Source organism: Triturus cristatus, chromosome 4_1 (genome assembly GCF_964204655.1).
Source record: "Triturus cristatus chromosome 4_1, aTriCri1.1, whole genome shotgun sequence".
Lineage (NCBI taxonomy): Eukaryota > Metazoa > Chordata > Amphibia > Caudata > Salamandridae > Triturus > Triturus cristatus.
Genome location: NC_140585.1, coordinates 98,685,583 through 98,712,344, shown reverse-complemented (window position 1 = coordinate 98,712,344; position 26,762 = coordinate 98,685,583). Strand labels below are relative to the sequence as shown.

Genomic DNA, 26,762 nt, shown 5'->3' with positions numbered 1-26,762 from the left:
TTGATGTCTGTGCATTAGACTGCCATGTCGCAAAGTGCACAGGAGGACCGGGGAGGGCACCTCGGTTGGGAGGGCGAAGAAGTGCTGACTGGTACCCGAGTCAGCGCTCCGAGTGGTTCTCAGGTAGAAGCCCTCATCCTAGGGTCCACTATCTGGCCTGCTTCCACCGGCAACCAGAGGGTCCCCCTGCTTGCCTGGGATAGGAAGCCCTGACTTAGCCTTGGGGGTGAAAGCCTCCATTCTGAGCTGGCTTCTCCGGGCCGCAATGTCACAAAGTGCCAGAAACATGGTTCTGCAGGCCCTTTGAGGATTCCTCTAGTTGGCACTGTTGAGAAGCTCTGACAGTACCTTTCGACCTCTGACTCACACTGAGCTGTATTCTTCAAGTCATTGTGTCACTTAGAGTCCTGGATCGGGACCCACATTTCCAGGGAGTGTTCTCCCCTTTAGTCAGGTTTAGAAGCTCTGTCTTGCCCCAGGTCAGAGCTCCGGTTGGCCTGGGGGTGGAAGTTTACTGCTATGAGCTCCCTTCCCCAACCACCATGTCGCAAAGTGCCTGGGACAGGATCCCGCAGGCACTGGGAGGGCTCCCCAACTTGGTAGGGTTAAGGAGCTCTGAATGGACCCTGGGTCAAAGCTCAAGCTGGCCCAGGGGGAAAAGCCCCCAGCGATGGACTCCATTTTCCTGCCAGCCATGTGGCAAAGGTACCAAGATGGGGTCCCTCAAGCACCCGGAGGGCCCCCATTCTTGGCTGGATGAAGATGTTCTGACTGGTCTCTGGGTCAGAGCTCCAGTTTGCCTGAAGGGTGGAGGCTTCTATCCCTGTACTCAATTCTCCAGCTCGCCATGCCTCTAAGTGCATGGTACGGTGTCCCATGACCTCTGTAGGATTGCTGTGCTTGGCTGAGATAAGGTGCTTTGACCTTGTCCTGGGTCAGAGCTTTGGCTAGCCTCGGGGGTGGAAGTAACCATCTCTAGGCTCTTTTATCCAGAGTAGCAAGTCTATTAGAGCACACGACGGGGTCCAACAGGGCTGTAGGAGTCTCCTCTTCTTGGCCAGGTGAAAGAGCTCTGATTGGGCCTTGTGTCACAGCTTTAGGTTGTCCAGTGGTTGATATCTCCAGCGCAAGACTCCCTTCGCCAGCACACCTTTGTTGCCAGGTACCCAGGAGGGGTTCATACAGGTCCCAGGAGGGTGCCCTGGATTGATGTGGTTAAAAGGAGCATCCGGGCCTGAGGCCCAGAGTGGGCTTCAGAAACCTGTTCAGGGAAGCCCCTGGCTCCTCCAAGGATGAGCTTGATCTAATTCATAAGACATACTGTGACCAGATGGCTATCTTTCAAGCCCTCACTTTTAGCTTGAACATCTTGTCACATATGACATAGGAATGCTTGGTGTGCCCAGATAGTCGGGCTGCCCTGGAAGTCCTGATGAGGGCTCATATGACTTTTAAAGCCCAGGCAGGGCTCCAGGAGTCTTTATATGTTTTTTTCAAATGTCGTCCTCTGTCACCCATTGTGCACAGATTACAGGGAAGGCAGCTGGCCTTCCTCTGTAGTAGGAGGGGCTAAGTACTAGACACCTGCTTGTTATCCAGTTGTACTACCCAAGTGCTGAGAGGGCCTGGGCTGACCTGCCCTGTTGGTCCAGGTTCATGAATGCCTTTCAGTCACATGATTTGGGCCTTTCTTTCACACATAAATCCAGACAGGGATTTGAAGTTCACATTCCTGTGCAGGGCGTCTTGATTGAGGACAGTCTAGTAAGCAATGTAATCTGACCAACTGGTTAGATTCAGTATGCTTAGAGATAGGCTGCTTGGCCAGCCTCAGCTATTGTTTCAAGCAAAGAGCTTCCACCCCCCTGGATTGTCCAACTTGAGGGTCTTTCTTTCATAGAGGGCAAAGCAGTGAAGGCCAATCAGCCTGCCAGCTTGCAGCCAGTGGATGGTTTAAGGTGGTGCTGGTCCCAGATGCTCCGTGGCGGTCAGGCCCTTGTGCACTGCACTGTTCCCCTTCTCCACCCATTTCCATTGCAGCTCGGAACAGTCATTCCGTGGGGTGTCCCGCAGCTCAGAATGGCACCCCTGTATCTCGCTCAAGCTTCACCTCGAACTATCTCTCCCCTTCCATTGTTGTGGAGTAGGCTGGGCTCACAGGTGCCCGTGTCACTGTCCTGTCCACCTAGCCCCTGATAGGCAACCAGAGGATCCTGCAGCAGGCTCCTTAAGGATGTGAGGTTGTCCAGAAAATGACCTAACACACACCTAAGATGTCACAATCTTACAGAAACGAAAACCTCTAAAATTGATTACAATAAAATATTTAGTAACAGAACCTATAAATGGGTAAATATCATTAATGCACAGACCATGCTTGAATGAAATAAGGTGGGAGATCTGTTGACAACTTCCTTGAGACCAAAAGCAACCAAGTATTAACACAATCAAAGACAAGCACAGGAAACCAACACAAAATAAGATTCTAGAATCTGTGACCTTCTTTTAATAGACCTCCTATTAATGATGGAAATCAAAACCTTACTATGTGAATGGAAGAACTCAAGTAACATCTCATACCAGACTTTGCGGGGTCAGTAACACTGTATAAAATAACACTTTAATCTAAAAATCCTCTAGATCCCTTTGGAACAAGCTGGGCATCTTTCCACAAAAGGCCAAACTACATCATCTACATTTCCTAACAAATTCACCTCACTCTCTCACTTACCTCTATCCTTACATAGAACAGATACCTGTACAGTCACTCATAATTTCCATACTTTACTGTTGCAGGTAAAACGCCTGTTATGATTTAATAGAACCAACAATGTTACCTCTTTACTTACCCTACTCTTGAAATCTATTCACCCCACCTATCCCCTCTCTTCTTCTTGCCACATTATAATAACTTGAATTCAATAACCTATCATAGGCATGGTGATGAGGCAGAAACAGCCCTTCATGACAGGGATTCACCTATATTGAATATGTCCATTCTAGTCCAGTTGCATAAATTAACAGGAACCCTGTAATCTTCTGGGGGCCCCACAGAACTAAAGACGGGATTGGTCCTCAATCTATACATACCAAGGCTCTGTGCCCATATGCAGCCGCTGAGCTTGTGCTCTTAAAACCGTCTGTGCAAGACTGTCAGCATAAAAACAGCTGAGCAGCAGGAATCTAATTCAGCAGTGGAAGACACCAAGGGGCATTTATAGTAAAGTGGTGAAGTGTGTGGTTAAGCCAAGAAGGCTAACGACTCGCTTCGTCACTTTAGAAATGCAGGGCTGCACCATATTTACTAGAATATGGTGCAGGCAGTCACTAACTTTAGCTGCCTAGCTCCAATGCAGGCACCCTTGCACAGTAGTGCAAGGGTGCCTCTGTTGATGGGAAGATTGCGTATGTGCAGGAATGTCTCCCTTCCTGCACACAATCTTTACATGCCATTTTGTAACTTCTATGTGTGCTGCTTAATGCAGCACATATACAAGTTGCAAATCTGCATTTTTTTTAAATAATTGTTTATGTGCAGGAAGGGGGACCTTCCTGTACATAAACAATCATAGGCAATTTGCTGTTTTTATATGTGCTGCACAAGACAGGACACATGGAAACATCAAAAACTTCGTATCTAAATGCTTCGTTTAAGGATATGCAGGACTGAAAAGAAGTCTTGTGAGATGAACAGTCATCATTGGTCGGAAACACTCCTAGCAAGAAAGAGAAATCTGGAATCAGAAGAAGGAAGACGGCTTGCTAAGTCTTGGCTACTGCTGAAGCAAACAAGATGCCTCCTCTTGTAATGTTGACTGTTCCCCATTCCCAATGCGCACTCACGTCAGACAGGAAAACGCCTTCAATAACTCTCCTTCACACTCTAAGCACCACTTGGCCATCCTGTGGATTATTTCAAATGTGATTGGCGCCAAAATGTGAATGGTACCTTAAATACAGCCAGTGACTGAAGAGGAATGAGCCATTGACCCAGTCTTTCCATGTTAGGTGGGGTGTTATGTTGTCATGTTGCTTAGTAGCAAGAAGTGTTAATAATATTTGGAATGTGACTCATGACATACTTGGAATGTGTATATTCAAGAATGTAATTGATTGACGGAGGTTGGAGGTGGACCCATTAGGAGATGGTCGTGTGTACCTGTGCTCCTCAGGTGCAATAAATGAATAGCAAATACCTTGGATTGTATTGCTTCCTTCATACCATGTGGCCAATCTAAAATGAGAAAGAGACTCAAACAAAGCATTACCTGAAGTGGACAGACACCTCTATCTAAAATGATTACGTTTATAGATTAGTGTAAGTACATTCGATCTGGCAAACAGAAACTAATGCTGTCTGTAGACCTGGCCTGGAAATGAGAGTCAAATTCCATGAGTTCCATGAGCTGAGACTCGCGAGGGGTCAGGGGTCGCATCGCTTCAGCTCTGGAGGAGTCTGACAAGACCCCTCGGAGTGCCGAGAATCATCGCTTTAAATTCAGATATCAATGCAAAGGCAGAGAAGTCAGTGGGATTTGCAAGAGTCTGAATCCAAGCTGGAGTATGAGAGCCAGCAGGATTTGTTCTACCATTACATTGATCGCTGACACCATATTGATTTAGCTAATATTAACTTGTTTACCCTAGTGGACAGTGAACAGAGCTGGATCACCTGCATACGATGAAACAAAGTCTGCAAACCTCACTCTCCAACTCTCGCCCATACTTGGGCTGTCTTCGGTGAGTCTGTCCTTCTAACCTCCAATTAAACCTCACGCGATAAACCACTGGAGAGCCCAACACACCCACAAACACCAATACTTAGGAGCTTTCCTTCATGCCACACATCCGAATTCTCTGACCAATGATCCCATTACACAACCTTTAACCACCATCACCAGAGTTGTGCTCTGATAGTCTGATCCCATTACACAACGTACAACCACCACCACCAGAGTTGTGCTCTGATACTCTGATCCCATTACACAACCTACAACCACCACCACCAGAGTTGTGCTCTGACCCCTGATCCCATTACACAACCTACAACCACCACCACTAGAGTTGTGCTCTGATACTCTGATCCCATTACACAACCTACAACCACCACCAGAGTGGTGCTCTGACTCCTGATCCCATTACACAACCTACAACCACCACGACCACCAGAGTTGGGCTCTGACCCCTGATCCCATTACACAACCTACAACCACCACCACCAGAGTTGTGCTCTGACCCCTGATCCCATTACACAACCTACAACCACCACCAGAGTGGTGCTCTGACCCCTGATCCCATTACACAACCTACAACCACCACCACCAGAGTTGTGCTCTGACCCCTGATCCCATTACACAACCTACAACCACCACCACCAGAGTTGTGCTCTGATATTCTGATCCCATTACACAACCTACAACCACCACCACCAGAGTTGTGCTCTGACCCCTGATCCCATTACACAACCTACAACCACCACCAGAGTGGTGCTCTGACCCCTGATCCCATTACACAACCTACAACCACCACCACCAGAGTGGTGCTCTGACCCCTGATCCCATTACACAACCTACAACCACCACCACCAGAGTTGTGCTCTGACCCCTGATCCCATTACACAACCTACAACCACCACCATCAGAGTTGTGCTCTGATCCCAGATCCCATTATCCATCATATAACCACCCCCACTCGAGTTGTGCTCTGACCCCTGATCCCATTACACAACCTATAACCACCACCACCAGAGTGGTGCTCTGATACTCTGATCCCTGATCCTATTATCCATCCTACAACCACCACTACTAAAGTTACACTTCTTGAACACAATTACAGACCAACCTTCTTAGGAAAACCGCAGAAGAATTTCCTCCTAGCAGTCCGTGACCAATTTTCTACACATGACATAAAAACTGCCCCCCAGAACTGTAGGAGTGCAGCCTCTAATGCAACTTCTGCACCTGCTGTCATCCAAGATGGACAGAAATGCGACTGCACTCACAGAAGCCTGGTCTCGCTAATCCTACATACTATTTATTTTTACCACTAAGATACGTCATCTCCACCTTAATAGAGCAATGAAAACTGATTGGTTCAAACTCGTCCTTCTTCCAAACAGGACACCCAGAGACTCAGGCTGAGCATGGTGTGTCACCCACCTGTCAACAAGAGCTTTATTTGTAACAGAATAAGCGCGGGTGCCCAAAGTTTTCCTCAGAAGCCTGCTTCTGTGATTTCTATTTCTGTGTGTTGTGTTTATTTCCCAAGCTTGTGGAAGAGCTGGCTTTACTCCCTAAGGTTGTAGTGCCAGTGCCATGCTGCACTGCAACCTTTTGAAATAAAACATATGGCTCAAACTTAGAAGGCTAGAAAAAGGCAGGTTGTACTGAAAGCTGGCAGAAATAGTTTGTTTGCTTTTCTGCATCCTTGTATTTGCACATTAAAATCAGCCATGCTGTCTTTTTAAGTGTTTGTTTTCTTAAAGCAGAGGTGCCCGAATGTCACTTTTAGTAATGAGACACTGCTTCTCATTAAGGAAGCTCAGCATTGAACAATGTGTTACTAACATAACATGATCCCTACTCTTCAGTGAGGTCAGAATTTGCATGAGAAGGTTGGCATGTTTGCCGGGGAGGATGCCAGTTCTTGTTCACAGGAACAGAGTCTGGGGCGAGACAGCGTTGCATAAAAGCATCTCAGGGTTTAGGTACCAGTAGGGTGCTGCTTTACCTCTCCTGGGGATGCTGTCAGCTCCTCCTTGACTCTCATCTGGGTTAGATCTTCGACGAAGAGAGATCCTCCTGGAAATTAGGAAGACAGACTTAGATAACTTAAAATTATAAACCTCAAGCTGCAGGTCTGAGGTAGAGAGACCTTTGCAGGTTTCCCAGAAAGCATAGTGTGAAAGCCCAAAGGTAGTGGTGGACAGTAGAATAGAACATTATTAAATACATCTTGGTACTGAAGCTCTCCAGAACTCTTGTCATAGCACTGCAGTGTTAGGAAATGTGTACTTTTCTCTTGATTGGAAGACGGAAGACTGTTGGTGATTGATGGCAGAACAGTGTTCAGGTAGCTTTGGAAGGGTAACATGTGCTGCAGAACCGCCTCCCCATTATCGGCCTGACCATTATATCTTACCAAGGAGCAGGGTTTGGGAAGGTGTAAGAAGAAAAAGAACATGCTAGAAGAATGCAAGACAGGAAGAGGCAGTACAACGACATTACTTTTTTCCAAAAGTATTTTTATTGTTTTTGTTAAAATACGTGTGCATAGCTTTTAATATGCAGGTGCTGCAATCGCAGGGTAAGCACAAAAAGGCTGTAGAATATCCGCTTTTTAGCCCCATACATTATTGCAAATAAATATATTTTATGTGTCCTCAGAGTCTGCTTGCCCATTACCTATGGAGGCTCAGTACTTTCTGCTCTAGTTCATACTTCCTCCATGTGCATATGATTTAGCTAACAGCTCATGCAGAGTTTTCAAGGTCCCCATATCAACTCTTCAGGGGCACCCCTTTTCCTCAGCTCCCAGACAACAACCCATGTCTTGTTTCCCCTGGTGTACCATGGGGGTGATTTGATGTCCCACAACCTGTTCGTATTATGTCTTACCACCATAGTATTGCGTAGTAAGTCCTGATATGTAGGAGGAGCTTCCTCAATTCATATTCCCCGTAAAATTAGGTTTGCATTTGTCATTCCTTCTGCTAAGATTTGCATCAAACGTTTGGTTACTCCCACTGTTGGGACCAAAAAGTCCCTTGCACGATAATGGACATGTACCGCTATCCTGGGAGCCTCAGCTGCGGTGATATCTGAATTCAACTAACAATTTTTGGTAATGGGTGGACATGGATCATGCATGTGCGGAATTACTTGCAGTCTTGCTAAGTCCGGGAGGAGCAACCAAGGAGACCCGCCGGTCTCCCGGCAGGGTGAGGGGACATAACCCAGGAGAATCAAGACCACATAAGATGCAATTTTAACTGGAAGGTTACCAAAAGCAACATTTGCAATTCCCTCATTACCTCTTACAGTTTGCAATAGAGGGAGAATATCTAGCGGAAAAAGAGGGAGTGGCCACGTACATCACTGTCTCTTACCTTTAGATTAACGTGTCCAGGGATGGCTAACGCATACACATACTGTTCTATTTACTTTTTGTGGCATAGGCGTACCCGCCGTCGCCACTACATTTCCCACAGTCCTTTGGGGCAACTTGCTGGTGTGACGAGCGGTGTGCGACCTACTTTTCCTCAATTTACCTTTAGATCAATGTAGCACGATAAGGTACCATTTAAACAGACTCTTGCTGTCGGCTGTATATTTATTACCGATCCCATCCTGATAAAATTGTCACCAGGACCTAATTTGGGCATGACCACTTTTAGGAATGGCCAGGCAACCTTGTCAAAGGCCTTCTCGGCATCCATAGCTATTGCAACTGTAGGAGAAGAGGTGAGGGAGGCTTCATCAATGACATGAGAAAGTAATCGAGTGTTCTCACTAGATAGCTTGTTTTAACAAAACTCCTTTGTGACTGGTGAATCGTCATAGGCATCATTTTATTGAGCAGGAGGGGAGTACTTTAGTATAATTTTCCAATCAAGATTTATTAATGAGATTGGTCTGTAATTTTTCAGGAGATAAATCTTTCCCATCTTTTTGAAAGCACAGTGAAGGCTGCTTCTGCTGGAATACTTAACACTCCTGAGGATGAGAATGTGTGATTAAATTAGTGGGGATTCTAACTCCGGACAGAAGATTTCACAAAAGAAGCTATACAGTCATCTGGTCCGGGGGCTTTAGCAGTCTTCAGATTTTTTTGTGACTGTCCACTCATCTTATGTTGCGAAGGGTGAAGCCACTGACTGTTGTTCTGCATCAGCAACCGTGGGGAGGTCATTTGAGTCCATCTAACTTATACCTTTAAACAGAGCTGAACCTTCAGGCTATAACCTATGAGTACATCTATATATCCAGAATGGAGGAAATTGCAGAAAAGGTAAGTCACACCAATCAACAGTTTCAAGACTAGCGATATGAGAGGAGACGTCTGAGCAATCTGAACGCTGGATGTTATCAACTGTCATGATGCAATCAATCAATCAAACAGGACTTATTGTGCATGGCTAATCAACTGTGAGAATATCCAGGCACTGAGAACCCTGCTGCTTAGGGAAGGTTCAGTTGAATAGCCTGAATTCCAGCAGAGAGGATGAGGTCCAGGGATGAAGGTGGAGGTGGTTCCAGGACTTTGCAGCGAGATAGGAGAAGGAGCATCTTTCACTGCTACTTTGGCAGATGCAGGGGGTGTGAGCAAGGGACAGAGAGGTGGAGCAAAGGGGTCTGGAGGGTTAGTGGAAGTTCAGGCAGTGGTTGATGTATGCTGGTCCTTGGTTGTGTAGGGTCGGGTAGGTGTTGATCAGCATCTTGAATTGACATCTCTTCTGAATGGGGAGCCAATGGAGCTTCTGGAGGTGGGGGTGATGTGGGTCCACTTAAGGAGGTCGAGTATGAGTCTGGCCACTGAATCCTGTATGGTCTCCTCCTTCAGGAGGTGCAAGGTGATTCCTACATAGAGTACATGTCAGGCACTGATCCGGAGCGCCTACCGCACGTTCCGCCAGGAAAGAACTACGAGGCCCAGAATCCTCGGCGGTATGGTGGCGGGGCGGAGACCATTGAAATACGCGTCGCGGGAGCCAATCACGGCGCGTAATACTGGATTGAGAAGCACATTGGAGGATACCCGTTACCGAGACAAGACGGCGCATGAGTCCGCGTCTGAGGCTTCGGGAAGAGAGCGGTATCTGGGTCGTGCTGCAAAACACCGCCACCTGACTCCCGGGAAGGAGTGTTGGGTTCCGAATCAAGGAACTCCCCCAGCGGGGCGCTGCAGTAAGCGTCGCCGCGTTCGAAGAGCACCTGACTCCCGAGAAGGTGTGTTGGGTTCGCAATGAAGGAACTCCCCCAGCGGGGCGCTGAGGGAAGCGTCGCCGCGTTCGAGGAACACCGGACTCTCACAGGTTCGGAGAGAGACATTCCTCAGAGCGAGAGACTACGCGACATCTGGCAAGTAGCGCTTACTCGCGAGAGAGCGTAAAGACTTTTCCATATTCGTTTGAGGGTGACTATGCGATAAGCTGTATGAAAAGTTAATACGAGACTTTGGGCAAAGAGGCTCCCTGGAACCGGGAAGAGGAATAACATTATTTAGGGGAGCGAAGTAGTAATCTCTTTCTTAGCATTCCGGTCTTTTGCTCCCTGGAACTCTGTGCAAGACTATTGTTTGGGAACCACAACAACAGGGAAGGGATCTTCCCGATGCACGGAGGGATGTGGGTTAGTACTTAGGAAAAGAGGGCAACAGAAACCCTAAGGAGAATGAAGATAGTTTGGAATTTGGAGAGGGTGTGTCCTCTCGGGGTGAGTGATCGCTGTGAGTGAAACAGAGTGTGTGAGGTGTCACAATACATTTAGTAAGACCTTATGAGAGTAGGCTGTTATTGTGTTTAACTCTTCAGTTGTTTTCCGTTTTACTTTCTTTCTTAACTATCCTCTCAGGTCTTCATCCCTGTCCCTCGCCTGATTGTTCTGGTACTCTGTGTATATATAATCAGAGCCGGAAACGTCGGGAGGTGGAACCCTTTTCCTCACTCGAAGCCCCAGGAACGAAGGCGGTCGTGACAGTACATTGCCGTAGTCCAGCCGGCTGGTGACTAGGGCATGAGTGACGGTTTGTCTGGTGTTGACGATGGCCATTAAAAGATCTTACGGAGCATGCGAAGAGTGAGCAAGCAGGTGGAGGAGTCTACGTTGATCTGTGTTTTCATGGACAGCTTTCTGTGTATATTGAGGCAACGGTTGCAAGCATGGTATGTCGGGGTGGATGAGGGTCCTAGTTCAGAAGGCTACCAGGTGACACTCCACTGCAATATACTTTAACATTCCTTAGCTAATCATAGTTTTCAAGATCAACTTCAGCAATGATCCATAAGTAGTACAGATCTTTGAGAGGACGATCCCATACCAGATTCATAGAGGAGTTTCTTTCCTTTTTATCCAAGGAAAAGAGGCATGTTGATCCATGCAATGTCACTTGGAGCTTTGGTGGGCCTGTAAAGGAAAATTGCAAGTTTCTAGCTCTCAACATCGACCAGAGCACCAAGACAGCTTTCTAGTAACCACAGTTGTTTAAAACTTTTCTTTTTGTGATATGTATATTTTATTGCCTTTCCCATTTAGCTGGTTATTCTCTTTCATATAATTCAGGATTAACTCAGCATGTTGGAATCTGAGAAGCTTGCAAACAATCGATTTCTGAGATTGTTTTATATAGAAAGGATCTAGTGGGAACACTGTGCACTCTTTCAAAGTCTTTCTTAAAAGTTAACGCCATCATTTGTGGGATCTAGGCTTCCAAGAAAGTGATGCAGAAATTTGAATTCTGACTCTCCGTACCCTCCCAAAAACCAAAGCTGTGTAAATGTCCCCTCCTGTTTTGTTCTATTAAATCGGAAACATTCTTCCTAAGAGATAATGAAATATCCATTGGAGTGGTGAGTGGTGAGTTGTTTCATACATGATGATCCTCTGTCACCCAGGTTAGTGATATGGTGCTCTGCTGCAGTTATCCTGGAGTTGATCTGTTGGACCTCATTTTTTGCCATGGTAATGTCAGATTGCATAGAATCTGTGTTGCACTTAGGAGACTTCGCCAGTTCATGAACCTCCTCCGATTCTTCAAGTATTGTATTCATGGGATTGGTTGGATCATCCTACATTTTGGCGGAAGAGTCAGGAATTGGTAGATCCACTTTTGACCTCTTAGATCCAATGCTTGTTCCTTTTCATCTCTTTCAGCCATGGTAATGTGGTAAAGATTCCAAGCAGCGAGCCATTAGAGTCTTGTATTTGTGAACTTTTGGATAGGCATCAAATAATGACCAGATGCAAATGACCTAAGATCTTGATATCACAAGGTTTGGTAAACGAATTATCAACATGCACCTAACTCCAGTGGGAGCCAGGATGCAAGTATAGAACAAAGGTCCTCCTTTAATCCAAACACTCTCGCACCCAGTGACACATCCAGTTAGACACTCTCACACCCACTCTGATGCTCATACATCAAACACTCTCACACTCACTCACACACAGAAACTCTTACACCCAATCTGACACCCATACAGACACTCTCACACCTGCTCTCACACATAGACCAACACTGTCACACCCACTCAAAACCTAGGCAGACACTCTCACTCACTCTGACACCCATACAAATATTCTGACACTTACTGACACACATAAAGACACTCTCATGCCCACTATGACACCCAGACACACACTCTCACACCACTGTGATGCACACAGTCTCACATCCACTCCCACACCCAAACACTCACACCTACTCTGATGCCCATACAAGCACTCTGACACCGAGTGACACACTTAGACAGACACTATCACACCCACTCAGATACCCATACAAACACTCACTCACCCACTGACACACCCATATAGACAGTGCCACACCAACTATGATGCCCATACAGTAACTCTCATACCCACTCACACACATAGACAAACACTGTCACACCTACTCACACACCCAGACAGACACTCTCACACCCACTCTGACACCCATACAAACATTCTCACACCCACTCTGATGCCCATACAAATACTCACTCACCCAGTGACACACACATACAGATACTTTAGCACCCACTGGGACACCCAGACACTCTCATACTCACTCTGACACCTATGCAAACATTCTCACACCAACTCACACATATACTCACATCCATTGTGAAACTCACACAGACACTCAGATACCTACTCACAGACCGACAGCGACAGACAGACATCTACTCACAGTGTAGGAGAGTAGGGTCTGCTATCCTATGGTCACCCCAAATTTTTGCTTTTTGCTTCACTGGTTTTTGACATATTGAGGCTGTGGGCCTGCTAATCAGACCCCCAGCCTGCTGTTCTCTCTAACTAAATTGACACTGTGCACCCTAGGTGCATAACCAATTGGAATTGGATCACCCTGTGAGCCCATGTACAAGTGTACACTAGGTACCCAGGGCGTTGGTGTATCTAAGGCCTACCAGGGGCTGAAGCATGTAGTATGCCACCCCTGGCCTGGCCTAACAAATTTGACACAACTGGCTGACCACTCAGCTGGGGTAAGTTGGTGTAACCACCTCTTACTTAGGTGTAGTATACCTATACCTAACCTTAAATGGGTCACATGTTAACCTATAAGTCACTCCTATGGCAGGCCTTGACAATCCTGAAGGCAGAGTGCTTGGTTCCATGTGAGATGGTGCTCTGGCATGAGCTGAGCCTGTCTGCAATTGTCGGAACAACTTCCTTCTACCGTTTCCAGATATCGTCATACCATATACTCTTAAGTGCATTATGAACCTCGCGGTTAAATGCTATCTTTGGTTTGGCTTTATCAAAACATGTCGAGTAAGGTGTCATACGAATTGGAATACTAACCCCTCGCCAATTCTGGCGACGGGGTTAGCATTCCACCCTTCTAGAGGGACACGACATGTACAGTACCTGAAACCCGGGTAAAATCAGACATAGCCTCAGCTCCACAAAATGGATGCTGCCACCACAGACACAAGTCTGCCCTCCTGCTGCTGGGAGTCCTTCCAGCTTGGGAGACGTGGACAAAGGGTTTCCTGCCAGGGGAGGTGCGAGCACCACCCCAGACAGGATTTTGTGTATTGGTCAGGTAGGGCTTGAAAGGAATCAGACATGCCTGAGGCTCACAAGGAGCCTCGGTGCATATGCCAGTTCAAACCGGTCCTGGGGCACACCAGCCCCGGACCTGGGGCAAGCTGGACAAAGGATTGGGGGTGTAACCACCCCCCTTCCTGGTCCCACCCTTAGGGAGGGACCTAGCAGGTAGTCCGGTCCCTAGACTCCGCTTATAGGTAGGAGCTGTGTCCTAAGACTTCAGACATCCTGGAATCAACTTACTACAAAGAAGAAGACGGGAACTTCGACGCTCTGCTGCACAGAGGACTGAAGGAAATCTCCCCTATGGTCAGGGAGTGACCATCTTGCTAACGCAAGCACCAACCAGCTATTCGACGTCTGCTTTGCCGCCGCCTCCCGCCGGAGCCCAAGCCCAGAGCCCGACAAGACCTGGACCTCCAGACCTCTCACCGCCCGATCCACAGTCCCTGCAAAGAAGGAACCCGTGGAGGCAACGAGACACGTGGAGCCAGCCATCTTGGAAGACCGACGACAAGCTGCAAGCGCAACGACAGAGGCTCCCTCCAAGTTGTGCTTTGGGTCCTGAGAAGCCCAACCACCGAGCAGCATCTGCACGAAAGGTGAGCCCTCCAGCATCTCCACGATCTGCGGGACCACGTGGCTGCGGAGACAAGCTACACCTCATCACCTGTTTGCACCCGACATCGCCTGGTACCTACCTGGTGCCACGCCGGTCACTGGCTAGTGACTGTGAACACTGTCCCCTCTGCTTTCAGGTCTTCTACAACTCCGATCCACCCTTGGATCCAACGCAGCTCTTCTGGACCGACCGCCTGCAGCATCTTTGTCATCAGGCTCCATTGAATCGATAGAAGAAACCCAACGCACTTCGAGACCTATGCACCCGCTTCCTGTGGGTGAGGTAAAACTGGCACTCTGGTGCCCAAGTGTAGAGAAACATCTCTAGTGTCTGTGTTTTGAATCTTAAATTCGTAGTCCATCCAGAAGACCCTTTCTGCAGTAACTTTTAAACTTTTACGCACCCATCGAAAACCTATGGGAGCATGCGTGTAACTTTCCTCACTGCACACGCGACCCGTGGACCTCCTGGTCACTAACTGAAGTTAGCTCCTTGTAGGCCCAGCGATTCTAGAGGCCCTAGGCCTTTTCCCTTTCCTGTTCGTGGTACTTATACCACTATTTTAGTATATGGTTTGAGTGGCCACCAGGGCCCATCCATATAAAGTGCAACTTCTGTATATTATAACGTTGTCTTGTTTAACGATTTGTGCTCCTGTGCTCATAAAGAGTCTAGGGGATACTTTGAGTAATAAATACATATATATTTTGAATATATATCTGTGTGGTGTCCTTTCATTGGTATAAATGGGGGTTACATTTGGTAAAACAGCCTGCTTAACACGCTTTAACGAGTTTAGCCTCAAAGACTGCTTAGCCTACGCTACCACTAGGGCAGCTAGTCCGAAAAAGTTGACTTACAACCACACTATAAGGGTTACTTGGCATGGTACAAGGTGGTCACTTTAACTAGTGAACATCATATACCAGGCCAACTTCTCACATTGGTGAGCAGCGGTTGGATTTGAGCTTGCTGTGTTTTACCATTGTAATCTCGTGGTTACCAATTGAAAGATCACATAGGTACCTGTAGGTACATATAAAACAAGATAGATATACTTAAGTTCTACTGAACTTAGTTGTTGTAGAGCAAAGGGAGTAGCACACCCTGACTACAACTACTAGATAGGTTTAGTAGGAAAACCCAAGTGTAGGTAGATTGCAACACATCCACCCACACTTAAGAGCAATGGCTGGGGCAGAGGGGTCCAATGTACCCTTCTCTGTTGAGAGTGACCCCCAGAGGGCACCATCCATCTTTGCTACCCTAAACCAAAATGAGCTCAGGCAGTTGGCAAATATCAGGGGCCTTAAACAGCCCAAGAACCCTACCTCTGCTGAACTCAGAGAGCTTTTACAGGCTGATGAAGATCAGAAAGCTCTCAAGAAAGCCTCCCAGTTAGGCCCCTTAGGGACTGGAACAGGAGGCCCCCCTTCTGAAGATGCTACTGAGGTACCCCTTTCCAATAGTCACCCCTTAGATGAGAATCATACTACAGAGGATGATAGTGATAAGGGTACTGATACAGAAGGTAGTGGGGATGAAGGGAGAACTAGCCCAGTGCCAAGTGTTATACGTGGCCCAGCTAACCTAAGGCTACTGGGGACTGACAATGGGATCATCCTATTGGATCTCCCTAGTGGACTTAACCAGGGGTTTGGGAGGCAAAGGAATCACTCAGGTGAATCTAATGCTTCTCATGCCTCTAGAGGCTCTCAAGGTCACTCCAGAAGAAGGATGACCACCCCTCAGAGGAGGGACCATGAGGCCAGAATGCAGGAAGCTCAGCTGAGAATCAGGAGACAGGAGCTAGAAGTAGCTCTGATGGAAGAGAAACTGAGTAAGGCTAGGCAACATAGAGAGAGTGGGTCTATACCTACTGGTGGCAGCATTGTCCCTAAGGACAAAGATAGGGTCTTTGACAATAGGAACCTGTCCAAGGTTGTTCCCCCCTACAAAAGTGGGGATGATATCCACAAGTGGATGACTGCTCTTGAGAGAGCCTGCAAAGTGCAACAGGTTCCTGAAGACCAGTGGGCAGCAATCTTATGGCTCTCCTTTGAAGGAAGAGGCAGAGATAGACTCCTCACTGTTAGAGAGGAGGATGTCAGAAACTACAGAGCCCTGAAGAGTGTCCTAGTTGATGGGTTAGGCTTAACCACTGAACAGTACAGGTTAATGTTCAGAGACACCCAGAAGACACAGACTCAGGACTGGTCTGAATACATTGAATGTGCCACTAAGGCTTTGGAGGGTTGGTTGCTGGGAAGTAAGGTATCTGATTATACAGGATTGTACAATTTGATGATGAGAGAACAGATTTTAAATAACTGTCAGAACCAGCAACTGCATCAACACTTGGTTGACTCAGATCTGACCTCTCCCCAAGAATTGGGAAAGAAGGCAGACAAATGGGTCAGAACCAGGGTTAAGCAAAAGAACCAGAACCAGGGCCAAGGGGGTGATCAGAAGAAAACAGACCAAAAGGGTGGAGATCAGAAATCTAAAGACCAGAAGTCTTCAACAGGGCCCCAAACTAGTACTAACGAGGGTGGGTCCCAGCCTAAAGGGAAGAAGAAAGAAGGTCCAAAGAAACCCTGGTGCAAATCTTGCAAGAATACAACTCACTGGACTAGTGATTGTAAGAAGGGTGGAGCCCCCAACACTGTTGCCCCTAAGGCACCTGCTCCCAGTACTACTGTTAGCAGTGTTGGTCCCCAGACAAAGGGTGTAGTGGGAATCACTATGGGAACTGAAGGAGATTCTGACTTAGACAGAACCCTGACACAGGCAGTCTTGATCTGTGATGGGGACATGGATTTGTCCCTGACTGTGAGCCCCAGTAACCTGGGCAAGTACAGACAGACTCCTTTAATAAATGAAAAAGTGGCTCAAGCCTACAGGGACACCTGTGCCAGTGTCACTATGGTGACACCAGGCTTTGTGGACCCTGGACAGTACATACCAGGTGAGAACTACCTGGTGACCAATGCCAGCAATGCCACTACTTCACATAGTGTGGCAGTTGTTAACTTCTCATGGGGAGGGGTAACCGGCCTCAAATGGTTGTGGTTAGTGCAGACCTCCCAGTAGAATGTTTGTTGGGCAATGACCTAGAGAGTTCTCTATGGTCAGAAGTGGAGTACAGGACACATGCAGAGATGTTAGGTATATCACCACATGTCCTTGCTGTGACCAGGTCACAGGCCAAAAAGTGCCTTACTGAACCACAGGTCTTGGACCCTGGAACAATGGACCAAGCACCTACCAAGAAGAAGAACAGGAGGGTTAAGGCTGTGCCTTCCCCCCTGCCTCCAAGTGATGATCAGCCTTCCCAGGAAGATGATCTAGAGGACCCTGAAGGAACTGTCCCTGAAGAGCTTGAACCTGATCAGGTTGAGTTTCTGGGGACAGGGGGACCTTCCAGGGCTGACTTGGGCAGGCTCAGTTAACCTGTCCATCTCTTGAACCCCTCAGACAGCTGGCTGCTGCTGAGGCTGCTGGGAATGCTCAAGGTACCCATAAAGTGTATTGGGATGATGGGCTCCTTTATTCAGAGGCTAGAGACCCAAAACCTGGTGCAACCAGGAGGTTGGTTATACCTCTGCAATTTAGGGGCTTCCTTCTTACCTTGGCCCATGATATTCCTCTAGCAGGACACTTAGGCCAGAACAAGACTTGGGACAGGCTTGTCCCTCACTTTCACTGGCCTCACATGAATGAAGATACCAAGGAGTTTTGTCGCTCCTGTGTGACCTGCCAAGCCAGTGGCAAATCAGGTGGCACAACAAAGGCCCCCCTAATACCACTACCTGTGGTGGGGGTCCCCTTTGAAAGAGTGGGAATAGATATAGTGGGTCCCATGGATCCTCCCACTGCATCTGGGCACAGATTTATACTGGTGGTAGTGGATCATGCCACCAGGTATCCAGAGGCAATTCCCCTTAGGACCACTACAGCTCCTGTTGTGGCCAGGGCCCTGCTGGGAGTATTCTCCAGAGTGGGGTTTCCTAAGGAGGTGGTTTCTGACAGAGGTACCAACTTCATGTCAGGATACTTGACAGCTATGTGGAAGGAATGTGGTGTCAACTACAAGTTCACCACTCCTTATCACCCACAATGCAATGGGCTTGTTGAGAGATTCAACAAGACCCTAAAGGGTATGATCAAAGGATTACCTGAAAAGCTCAGGCGAAGATGGGACATCCTTCTACCCTGCCTTCTGTTTGCTTACAGAGAGGTCCCACAAAAAGGAGTTGGCTACAGCCCCTTTGAATTGTTGTTTGGGCACCATGTGAGAGGCCCACTGTGTTTAGTGAAGGAAGGATGGGAGTTACCTCTCAAAAAGCCTAAACAAGACATAGTGGACTATGTACTTGGTCTCCGCTCCAGGATGGCTGAGTATATGGAGAAGGCATCCAAAAACCTTGAGGCAAGCCAGGCCTTACAGAAAGCTTGGCATGACCAAAAGGCTGTCTTGGTTGAGTTTCAGCCAGGACAGAAGGTATGGGTGTTGGAGCCAGTGGCCCTAGCAGCACTCCAATACAAATGGTCTGGACCCCATACAATCCTGGAAAAGAAGGGAGAGGTTACCTACTTGGTGGACCTAGGAACTCCCAGGAGTCCCCACAGGGTACTCCATGTTAACAGGTTAAAAGCATATGTTGACAGGGCAGACATGGGCTTGCTCATGGCTACAGATGAGGGACAGGAGGAAGAGAGTGACCCTCTCCCAGACTTGTTGTCTCAGAACCCTGAGGATGGCTCAGTTGAAGGAGTGACCCTTGGAGGCAACCTCACTGATCATCAGCAGATTGAATGTAGACAGGTTCTACAATCATTTCAACATATGTTCTCACTGATACCTAGTCAAACTGACTGGTGTACCCATGTGGTGGACACTGGTGACAGTCTGCCTGTGAAGAACAAACTTTACAGACAACCTGACCACGTCAGGGACTGTATAAAGGCTGAGGTACACAAAATGCTGGAACTGGGTGTCATTGAACCCTCAGAGAGCCCCTGGGCTAGCCCAGTGGTTCTGGTCCCCAAACCTCACACCAAAGATGGCAAGAGAGAGATGAGGTTCTGTGTGGATTACAGAGGACTCAATGCTGTCACTAGGACAGATGCACATCCTATTCCAAGGGCAGATGAGCTCATAGATAAACTGGCTTCTGCTAAGTTTTTGAGCACATTTGATTTGACAGCTGGCTATTGGCAAATCAGGTTAGCTGAGGAGTCCAAGGCCAAAACAGCATTCTCAACCCCAGGTGGGCACTACCAATTTTTGGTGATGCCCTTTGGTCTGAAGAATGCACCTGCCACCTTCCAAAGGCTGGTGAATCAAGTCCTTACTGGGTTGGATGACTTTTGTGCAGCATAACTTGATGACATTGCTGTCTTTAGCTCCACCTGGGAGGATCACCTGATCCACCTGAAGAAGGCACTTGAGGCTCTGCAAAAGGCAGGCCACACTATCAAGGCTACTAAGTGCCAGATAGGGCAGAGTAAGGTTGTGTATTTGGGACACCTTGTAGGTGGAGGCCAAGTTCAACCACTGGAGAGTAAGATACAATCTATCAAGGACTGGTCCCCTCCAACCACCCAGACTCAAGTTCGAGCTTTCTTGGGCTTGACTGGGTACTACAGGAAGTTTGTTAAGAACTATGGGTCCATTGTGACTCCTCTTAATGATCTGACATCCAAGAAGATGCCCAAAAAGGTTCAGTGGACAGTAAGCTGTCAAAAGGCATTTGATGACCTGAAGAAGGCCATGTGCTCTGCACCTATCCTGAAAAGTCCTGACTACTCCAAAGAGTTTATTGTCCAAACAGATGCTTCTGAGTTGGGTGTGGGAGCTGTGCTGTCACAACTTAATGTAGATGGTCAAGACCAACCCATTGCTTTTATTAGCAGAAGGTTGACCCCCAGAGAGAAGAATTGGTCAGCTATTGAGAGGGAGGCCTTTGCTGTGGTGTGGGCCCTGAAGAAGCTGAGGCCATACTTGTTTGGCACTCACTTCAAGATTCAGACCGACCATAAGCCCCTCTTGTGGCTAAATCAGATGAAGGGTGAAAACCCCAAACTGCTTAGGTGGTCCATTTCCCTACAGGGGATGGACTTTACAGTGGAGCACCGGCCAGGTACAGACCATGGGAATGCAGATGGTCTCTCCAGGTACTTCCACTTAGGACATGAAGACGAGACTGGTCAAGGCTAGTTTAATGTCCCTGCGTTTGGGGGGGGTTGTGTAGGAGAGTAGGGTCTGCTATCCTATGGTCACCCCAAATTTTTGCTTTTTGCTTCACTGGTTTTTGACATATTGAGGCTGTGGGCCTGCTAATCAGACCCCCAGCCTGCTGTTCTCTCTAACTAAATTGACACTGTGCACCCTAGGTGCATAACCAATTGGAATTGGATCACCCTGTGAGCCCCTGTACCAGTGTACACTAGGTACCCAGGGCATTGGTGTATCTAAGGCCTACCAGGGGCTGAAGCATGTATTATGCCACCCCTGGCCTGGCCTAACAAATTTGACACAACTGGCTGACCACTCAGCTGGGGTAAGTTGGTGTAACCACCTCTTACTTAGGTGTAGTATACCTATACCTAACCTTAAATGGGACACATGTTAACGTATAAGTCACTCCTATGGCAGGCCTTGACAATCCTGAAGGCAGAGTGCTTGGTTCCATGTGAGATGGTGCTCTGGCATGAGCTGAGCCTGTCTGCAGTGGTCGGAACAACTTCCTTCTACCGTTTCCAAATATAGTCATACCATATACTCTTAAGTGCATTATGAACCTCGCGGTTAAATGCTATCTTTGGTTTGGCTTTATCAAAACATGCCGAGTAAGGTGTCATACGAATTGGAATACTAACCCCTCGCCAATTCTGGCGACGGGGTTAGCATTCCACCCTTCTAGAGGGACACGACATGTACAGTACCTGAAACCCGGGTAAAATCAGACATAGCCTCAGCTCCACAAAATGGATGCTGCCACCACAGACACAAGTCTGCCCTCCTGCTGCTGGGAGTCCTTCCAGCTTGGGAGACGTGGACAAAGGGTTTCCTGCCAGGGGAGGTGCGAGCACCACCCCAGACAGGATTTTGTGTATTGGTCAGGTAGGGCTTGAAAGGAATCAGACATGCCTGAGGCTCAAAAGGAGCCTCGGTGCATATGCCAGTTCAAATCGGTCCTGGGGCACACCAGCCCCAGACCTGGGGTGAGCTGGACAAAGGATTGGGGGTGTAACCACCCCCCTTCCTGGTCCCACCCTTAGGGAGGGACCTAGCAGGTAGTCCGGCCCCTAGAATCCGCTTAAAGGTAGGAGCTGTGTCCTAAGACTTCAGACATCCTGGAATCAACTTACTACAAAGAAGAAGACGGGAACTTCGACGCTCTGCTGCACAGAGGACTGAAGGAAATCTCCCCTATGGTCAGGGATTGACCATCTTGCTAACGCAAGCACCAACCAGCTATTCGACGTCTGCTTTGCCGCCGCCTCCCGCTGGAGCCCGAGCCCAGAGCCCAACAAGACCTGGACCTCCAGACCTCTCACCGCCCGATCCACAGTCCCTGCAAAGAAGGAACCCGTGGAGGCACCGAGACACGTGGAGCCAGCCATCTTGGAAGACCAACGACAAGCTGCAAGCGCAACGACAGAGGCTCCCTCCAAGTTGTGCTTTGGGTCCTGAGAAGCCCAACCACCGAGCAGCATCTGCACCAAAGGTGAGCCCTCCAGCATCTCCACGATCTGCATGGGGCCCCTCTGCACTTTGCATCTCGACGCGCCTGCCCGGTCCCTGGCCCGTTGGCTAGTGGCCATTTTGGCGACCTATTTTGAAATCAACGATGCTGGTCTGGTTGCTCCAGACTGGCCCCAGCTGCTCTCCAAAAGAGCAGCCCCTTTGACCTTGCTGGTCAGAACAATCAGCTTTCTTGACTTTCCACGACTCCTGCCTTTGCCAAGGATTGTTTGCTTCTTTCGAGTCGCCGACAGTGAGAGCCTGCGTGGGACAGCTCGTGACTCGACTCCTGGACGTCGTCGACCTTCAGGGACCACGTGGCTGCGGAGACAAGCTACACCTCATCACCTGTTTGCACCCGACATCGCCTGGTACCTTCCTGGTGCCACGCCGGTCACTGGCTAGTGACTGTGAACACTGTCCCCTCTGCTTTCAGGTCTTCTACAACTCCGATCCACCCTTGGATCCAACGCAGCTCTTCTGGACCGACCGCCTGCAGCATCTTTGTCATCAGGCTCCATTGAATCGATAGAAGAAACCAGACGCACTTCGAGACCTATGCCCCCGCTTCCTGTGGGTGAGGTAAAACTGGCACTCCGGTGCCCAAGTGTAGAGAAACATCTCTAGTGTCTGTGTTTTGAATCTTAAATTCGTAGTCCATCCAGAAGACCCTTTCTGAGTAACTTTTAAACTTTTACGCACCCATTGAAAACCTATGGGAGCACGCGTGTAACTTTCCTCACTGCACACGCGACCCGTGGACCTCCTGGTCACTAACTGAAGTTAGCTCCTTGTAGGCCCAGCGATTCTAGAGGCCCTAGGCCTTTTCCCTTTCTTGTTCGTGGTACTTATACCACTATTTTAGTATATGGTTTGAGTGGCCACCAGGGCCCATCCATATAAAGTGCAACTTCTGTATATTATAACGTTGTCTTGTTTAACGATTTGTGCTCCTGTGCTCATAAAGAGTCTAGGGGATACTTTGAGTAATAAATACATATATATTTTGAATATATATCTGTGTGGTGTCCTTTCATTGGTATAAAGGGGGGTTACATTTGGTAAAACAGCCTGCTTAACACGCTTTAACGAGTTTAGCCTCAAAGACTGCTTAGCCTACGCTACCACTAGGGCAGCTAGTCCGAAAAGGTTGACTTACAACCACACCATAAGGGTTGCTTGGCATGGTACAAAGTGGTCACTTTAACTAGTGAACATCATATACCAGGCCAACTTCTCACACACAGACCCACTCAAATACTTACTCATTCACTTACAGACCCACTCAGATACTCATGCACACACTCAAAGACTTATTCAGACACTCTAACACCCACTGACCGACTAACTCAGACACTCATAGACCTACACAGACACTTAGACAGCCATTCACAGACCCACACATGCACTGACCCACTAAGATACTTACATAGCCACTTACAGACCCACACAGACACTCATAGACCCCACTCATAGACCCACTCATTGACACTCACACTTCCACTCACACTTCCACTTACTGACCCACTCAGACACTCGCACACCCACTCACAGACCCGCACAAACACTGACACACCCACTCACAGTCCTACTCAGACACTTACATGTCCACTAACAGACATACTTAAACACTTATACACCCACTCATATGACCATTGGCATATGCACAGAGTCAATCACATAGTCACAAATCCTAAATGTGCTGTTGTGTATTGAATGTGTGCTTTTGCTTTGCAAAGTCAACATTTTAAAAAGGTTTTTAATAAGAAAATTAACTAGTGTTTGGGAATAGGGTGGCTCTTAGTAGAGTCTTTGTGTCTTTTAAGTTTTTTATGAACACACTGTCTCCTTTCTCTGTGAAATGAACTTCATCATTTCTATTTATATCATCAATGTCAAAGCGTAAATTGTAGATGCATATAGAGCCCATGCTATGTTCTCTGAGGAATGCAGAAAAGATTTTATTAACATGATTCCTGGATTTTGCAAATGTTGTAGAACACCAAGGCAGTGTGAGGGAAAAGTGCTATTAATTGACCAAAGTTATCCTTCATTAGGATTTCCAGTACTATCCCAGTCAGTGTGCCTAGGTCATTGCCATCACAGTGCACAATCATAAGTTGTGGATATTGGTAATCCTCAAGGCTTTAAACCAAATGCAGCGATTAATGTTACTTTAACCCTCTCTGGCCAGCCCATGTAATGCCCACATTAGGCAGACCCAAGTCCCTTTAAATGCCTCTCTTTCTAGCACTCTCTCTGGCCCAAAACACAAAGCTATAACCCACAACCCACACTGAGCATTTTGGAGGGAAGCTGGAGTACCACACACGGGAAGGCTGCAGCTGACTGAGACAGATTTGAAAAGAAAGTCAGTTAAATAGGAGCCTGGACCTAAAATATAAAATATCACAATTTATTGCTTGGTGTAAATATGTAAGTGGGTAAAAGTAGGTAGTTATATTGAGATAAAAGTAAGTAGATGTGTGAATGCCTTTGGAAAAATAACCAAAATGTAGTGGTGTTTGGGATATGTTTATAATTCCAAACACTGAATTACAACTGCCACAGTTAGTTTAGGAGTCAGCATGCTGCACTCAGAAAGTGTTGTGAACTTGTGACCTACTGCTTGCAGAGAATCCTTCAAAAATTGTCACCATAGTAACAGAGCTACGGGAGCATGGAGGGGAAAGGAAACAAAAAAGCCTAAACGGTGATTGTGAAGGGAGAGTGTTGATGGAAGAAATGGTGACTAAGGAGTGTTTAGGTGCAAATGTAGGCATTTATACCAAGAGGAGTATAAATGACAATGTTTATTAACAAATTATAAAAAGGATTTCTGTGTCCTGAGTGGATCCGCAGAGCCACCGCAAAGGTACATGGGGGATGCGCTGACGACTGCAAAGCATTTGCAAATCCACTCAGAACTCCTATCAAATTTGGCTTTCTTTAGAGGAGTGTTAGAAAGGGTTAACAATGATGAGAATTCAGAAGTGGTGCACCATAAGTTAAATATGAAAAGGATGTTGTGGTTTGTTGACTGACTGAGTAAACTTGAACTGCTAACAAACAACAGGAGAACGACCGGTATCCCCAATTGAGGCAAGAGTAAAGTACAAAAGCATGAAATAACCTCTCAAAGGAAGTCAATGACAAAATGTAATTATGAACAATAAATTGATTTTCACATTTCATGTTCAAGAGTTTATACTCAAAGCAAAAATATTACTAAAAAACTTTCTAGATCCAGCTGCATAAATCACAGTTCACCAAATATCTCCATCTGCGACATGCCCTCACCCCCCATATTTGTTCACTAGAAGAATTACCAGAGTTCCATCCCCTAGAGGGACACTTGTTAATGGGAGATCTGGGAGCACACAAGATCTGACAAATTTATCAAACTCTTACCAAACATACACATAACACACTGCTCAAGACCAGAGTGGCCTGGGAGATCGACATTCCCACAATAACTGACGACGACTGGGTGGAGGCCCTAGCAAGCCCCCGAAATGCAGCGGTCTCCACACGATATCATCTCATTCAGCTTAAATACCTTCACCGAGCATCGCCTGTGGAAAATGGGAGTCATTCAGTCCCCTCATTGCCTCCGCTGCGGTGACACTGAGGACACCCTCCTACAGACGGTGTGGAACTGCAGCCATTCTGATGGGTGAGGTTTTGGCCTGGTCCATCCCACACGACCCCAAGTTATTATTACTCCACAGTATGGAAGAAATAGGTGGGAACCACCATAAACAGCATTCGCTGTTCCTTGGCCTAACTCTGGCCAAAAGAGACATTGCCCAGAGGAGGAAGGTGACAACTCAGCCGACCATCGGATATTGAATAAAAGCCATGGATAAGTGTATGGGCACTGAAATCACAGTCCTTCAGATACGAGGGGGGTGCCCACACAAACACAGAAAGATTTGGTCCGGCTGGGCGACATACGGAGGAATAGAACCACCCCAATATTGCTCCCAGAACCCCTAAACGATTCATTGGTTGGTTAGAGATTGACAATCGCAAATATTGCCACACAAATATCAATCTACATGTGGCGGTTGTTACTTAGTGGGACCAGGTGTAATCGGTTAGGGGTTGATTACGGGCGGAAGGCCATCTGTGCTGGTGGTGGAAAATGTTCATTTTCCCACTCCCGGTGTGGTCATTACGACCACCAAATTACAATGGTCCCACAGAGGCCATTTTACGCCCGCCGCAGTCTGTTAGGCTCCGCACGTTTTTTGCGTACACAAGGGTGGAGGATGGAGCCAATAGAGCTGGACCGGCGTGCGGCAACATGTTCCGCCCGCCAACCAGATTACAATGTTGCAAACAGCCATTCCAACTGTGGAGTAAAAACCACCACGTTGTGGATGGCGGAAACACAACAACGGATAAGAAGAGCCGATACAATACCCATCTAAACCACCGGAGCCTCAATGGATCCTGCGCCACAGGCCTTCCTGCTGCATTACCTGCTGCACCGCCGGCCGACAAGACGCCACCGCGCTCAACAGCAGAGGCACATACCAAACATCTCCACGCATGCAACCTTGAACAACTACAACTCCCAGCAAGCGTGGCTGCACCACGATGAATG

General features: G+C 47.6%; 1 protein-coding gene across 4 annotated transcripts in view; it reads right to left on the bottom strand.

The window, feature by feature from the left end:
- LOC146839642 (uncharacterized) overlaps positions 1-26,762 on the bottom strand; it is a 766,602-nt gene that overhangs the window by 604,100 nt on the left and 135,740 nt on the right. For all 4 annotated transcript variants that reach the window (XR_014981114.1, XR_014981115.1, XR_014981116.1 and 1 more), the window contains exon 3: positions 6,730-6,800. Coding sequence is in view for 1 of the 4 variants with exons in the window: in XM_085651730.1 (XP_085507856.1) it covers positions 6,730-6,800 (71 nt within the window). In the remaining 3 variants the exon portion in view is untranslated. The remainder of the gene's footprint in view (positions 1-6,729; positions 6,801-26,762) is intronic.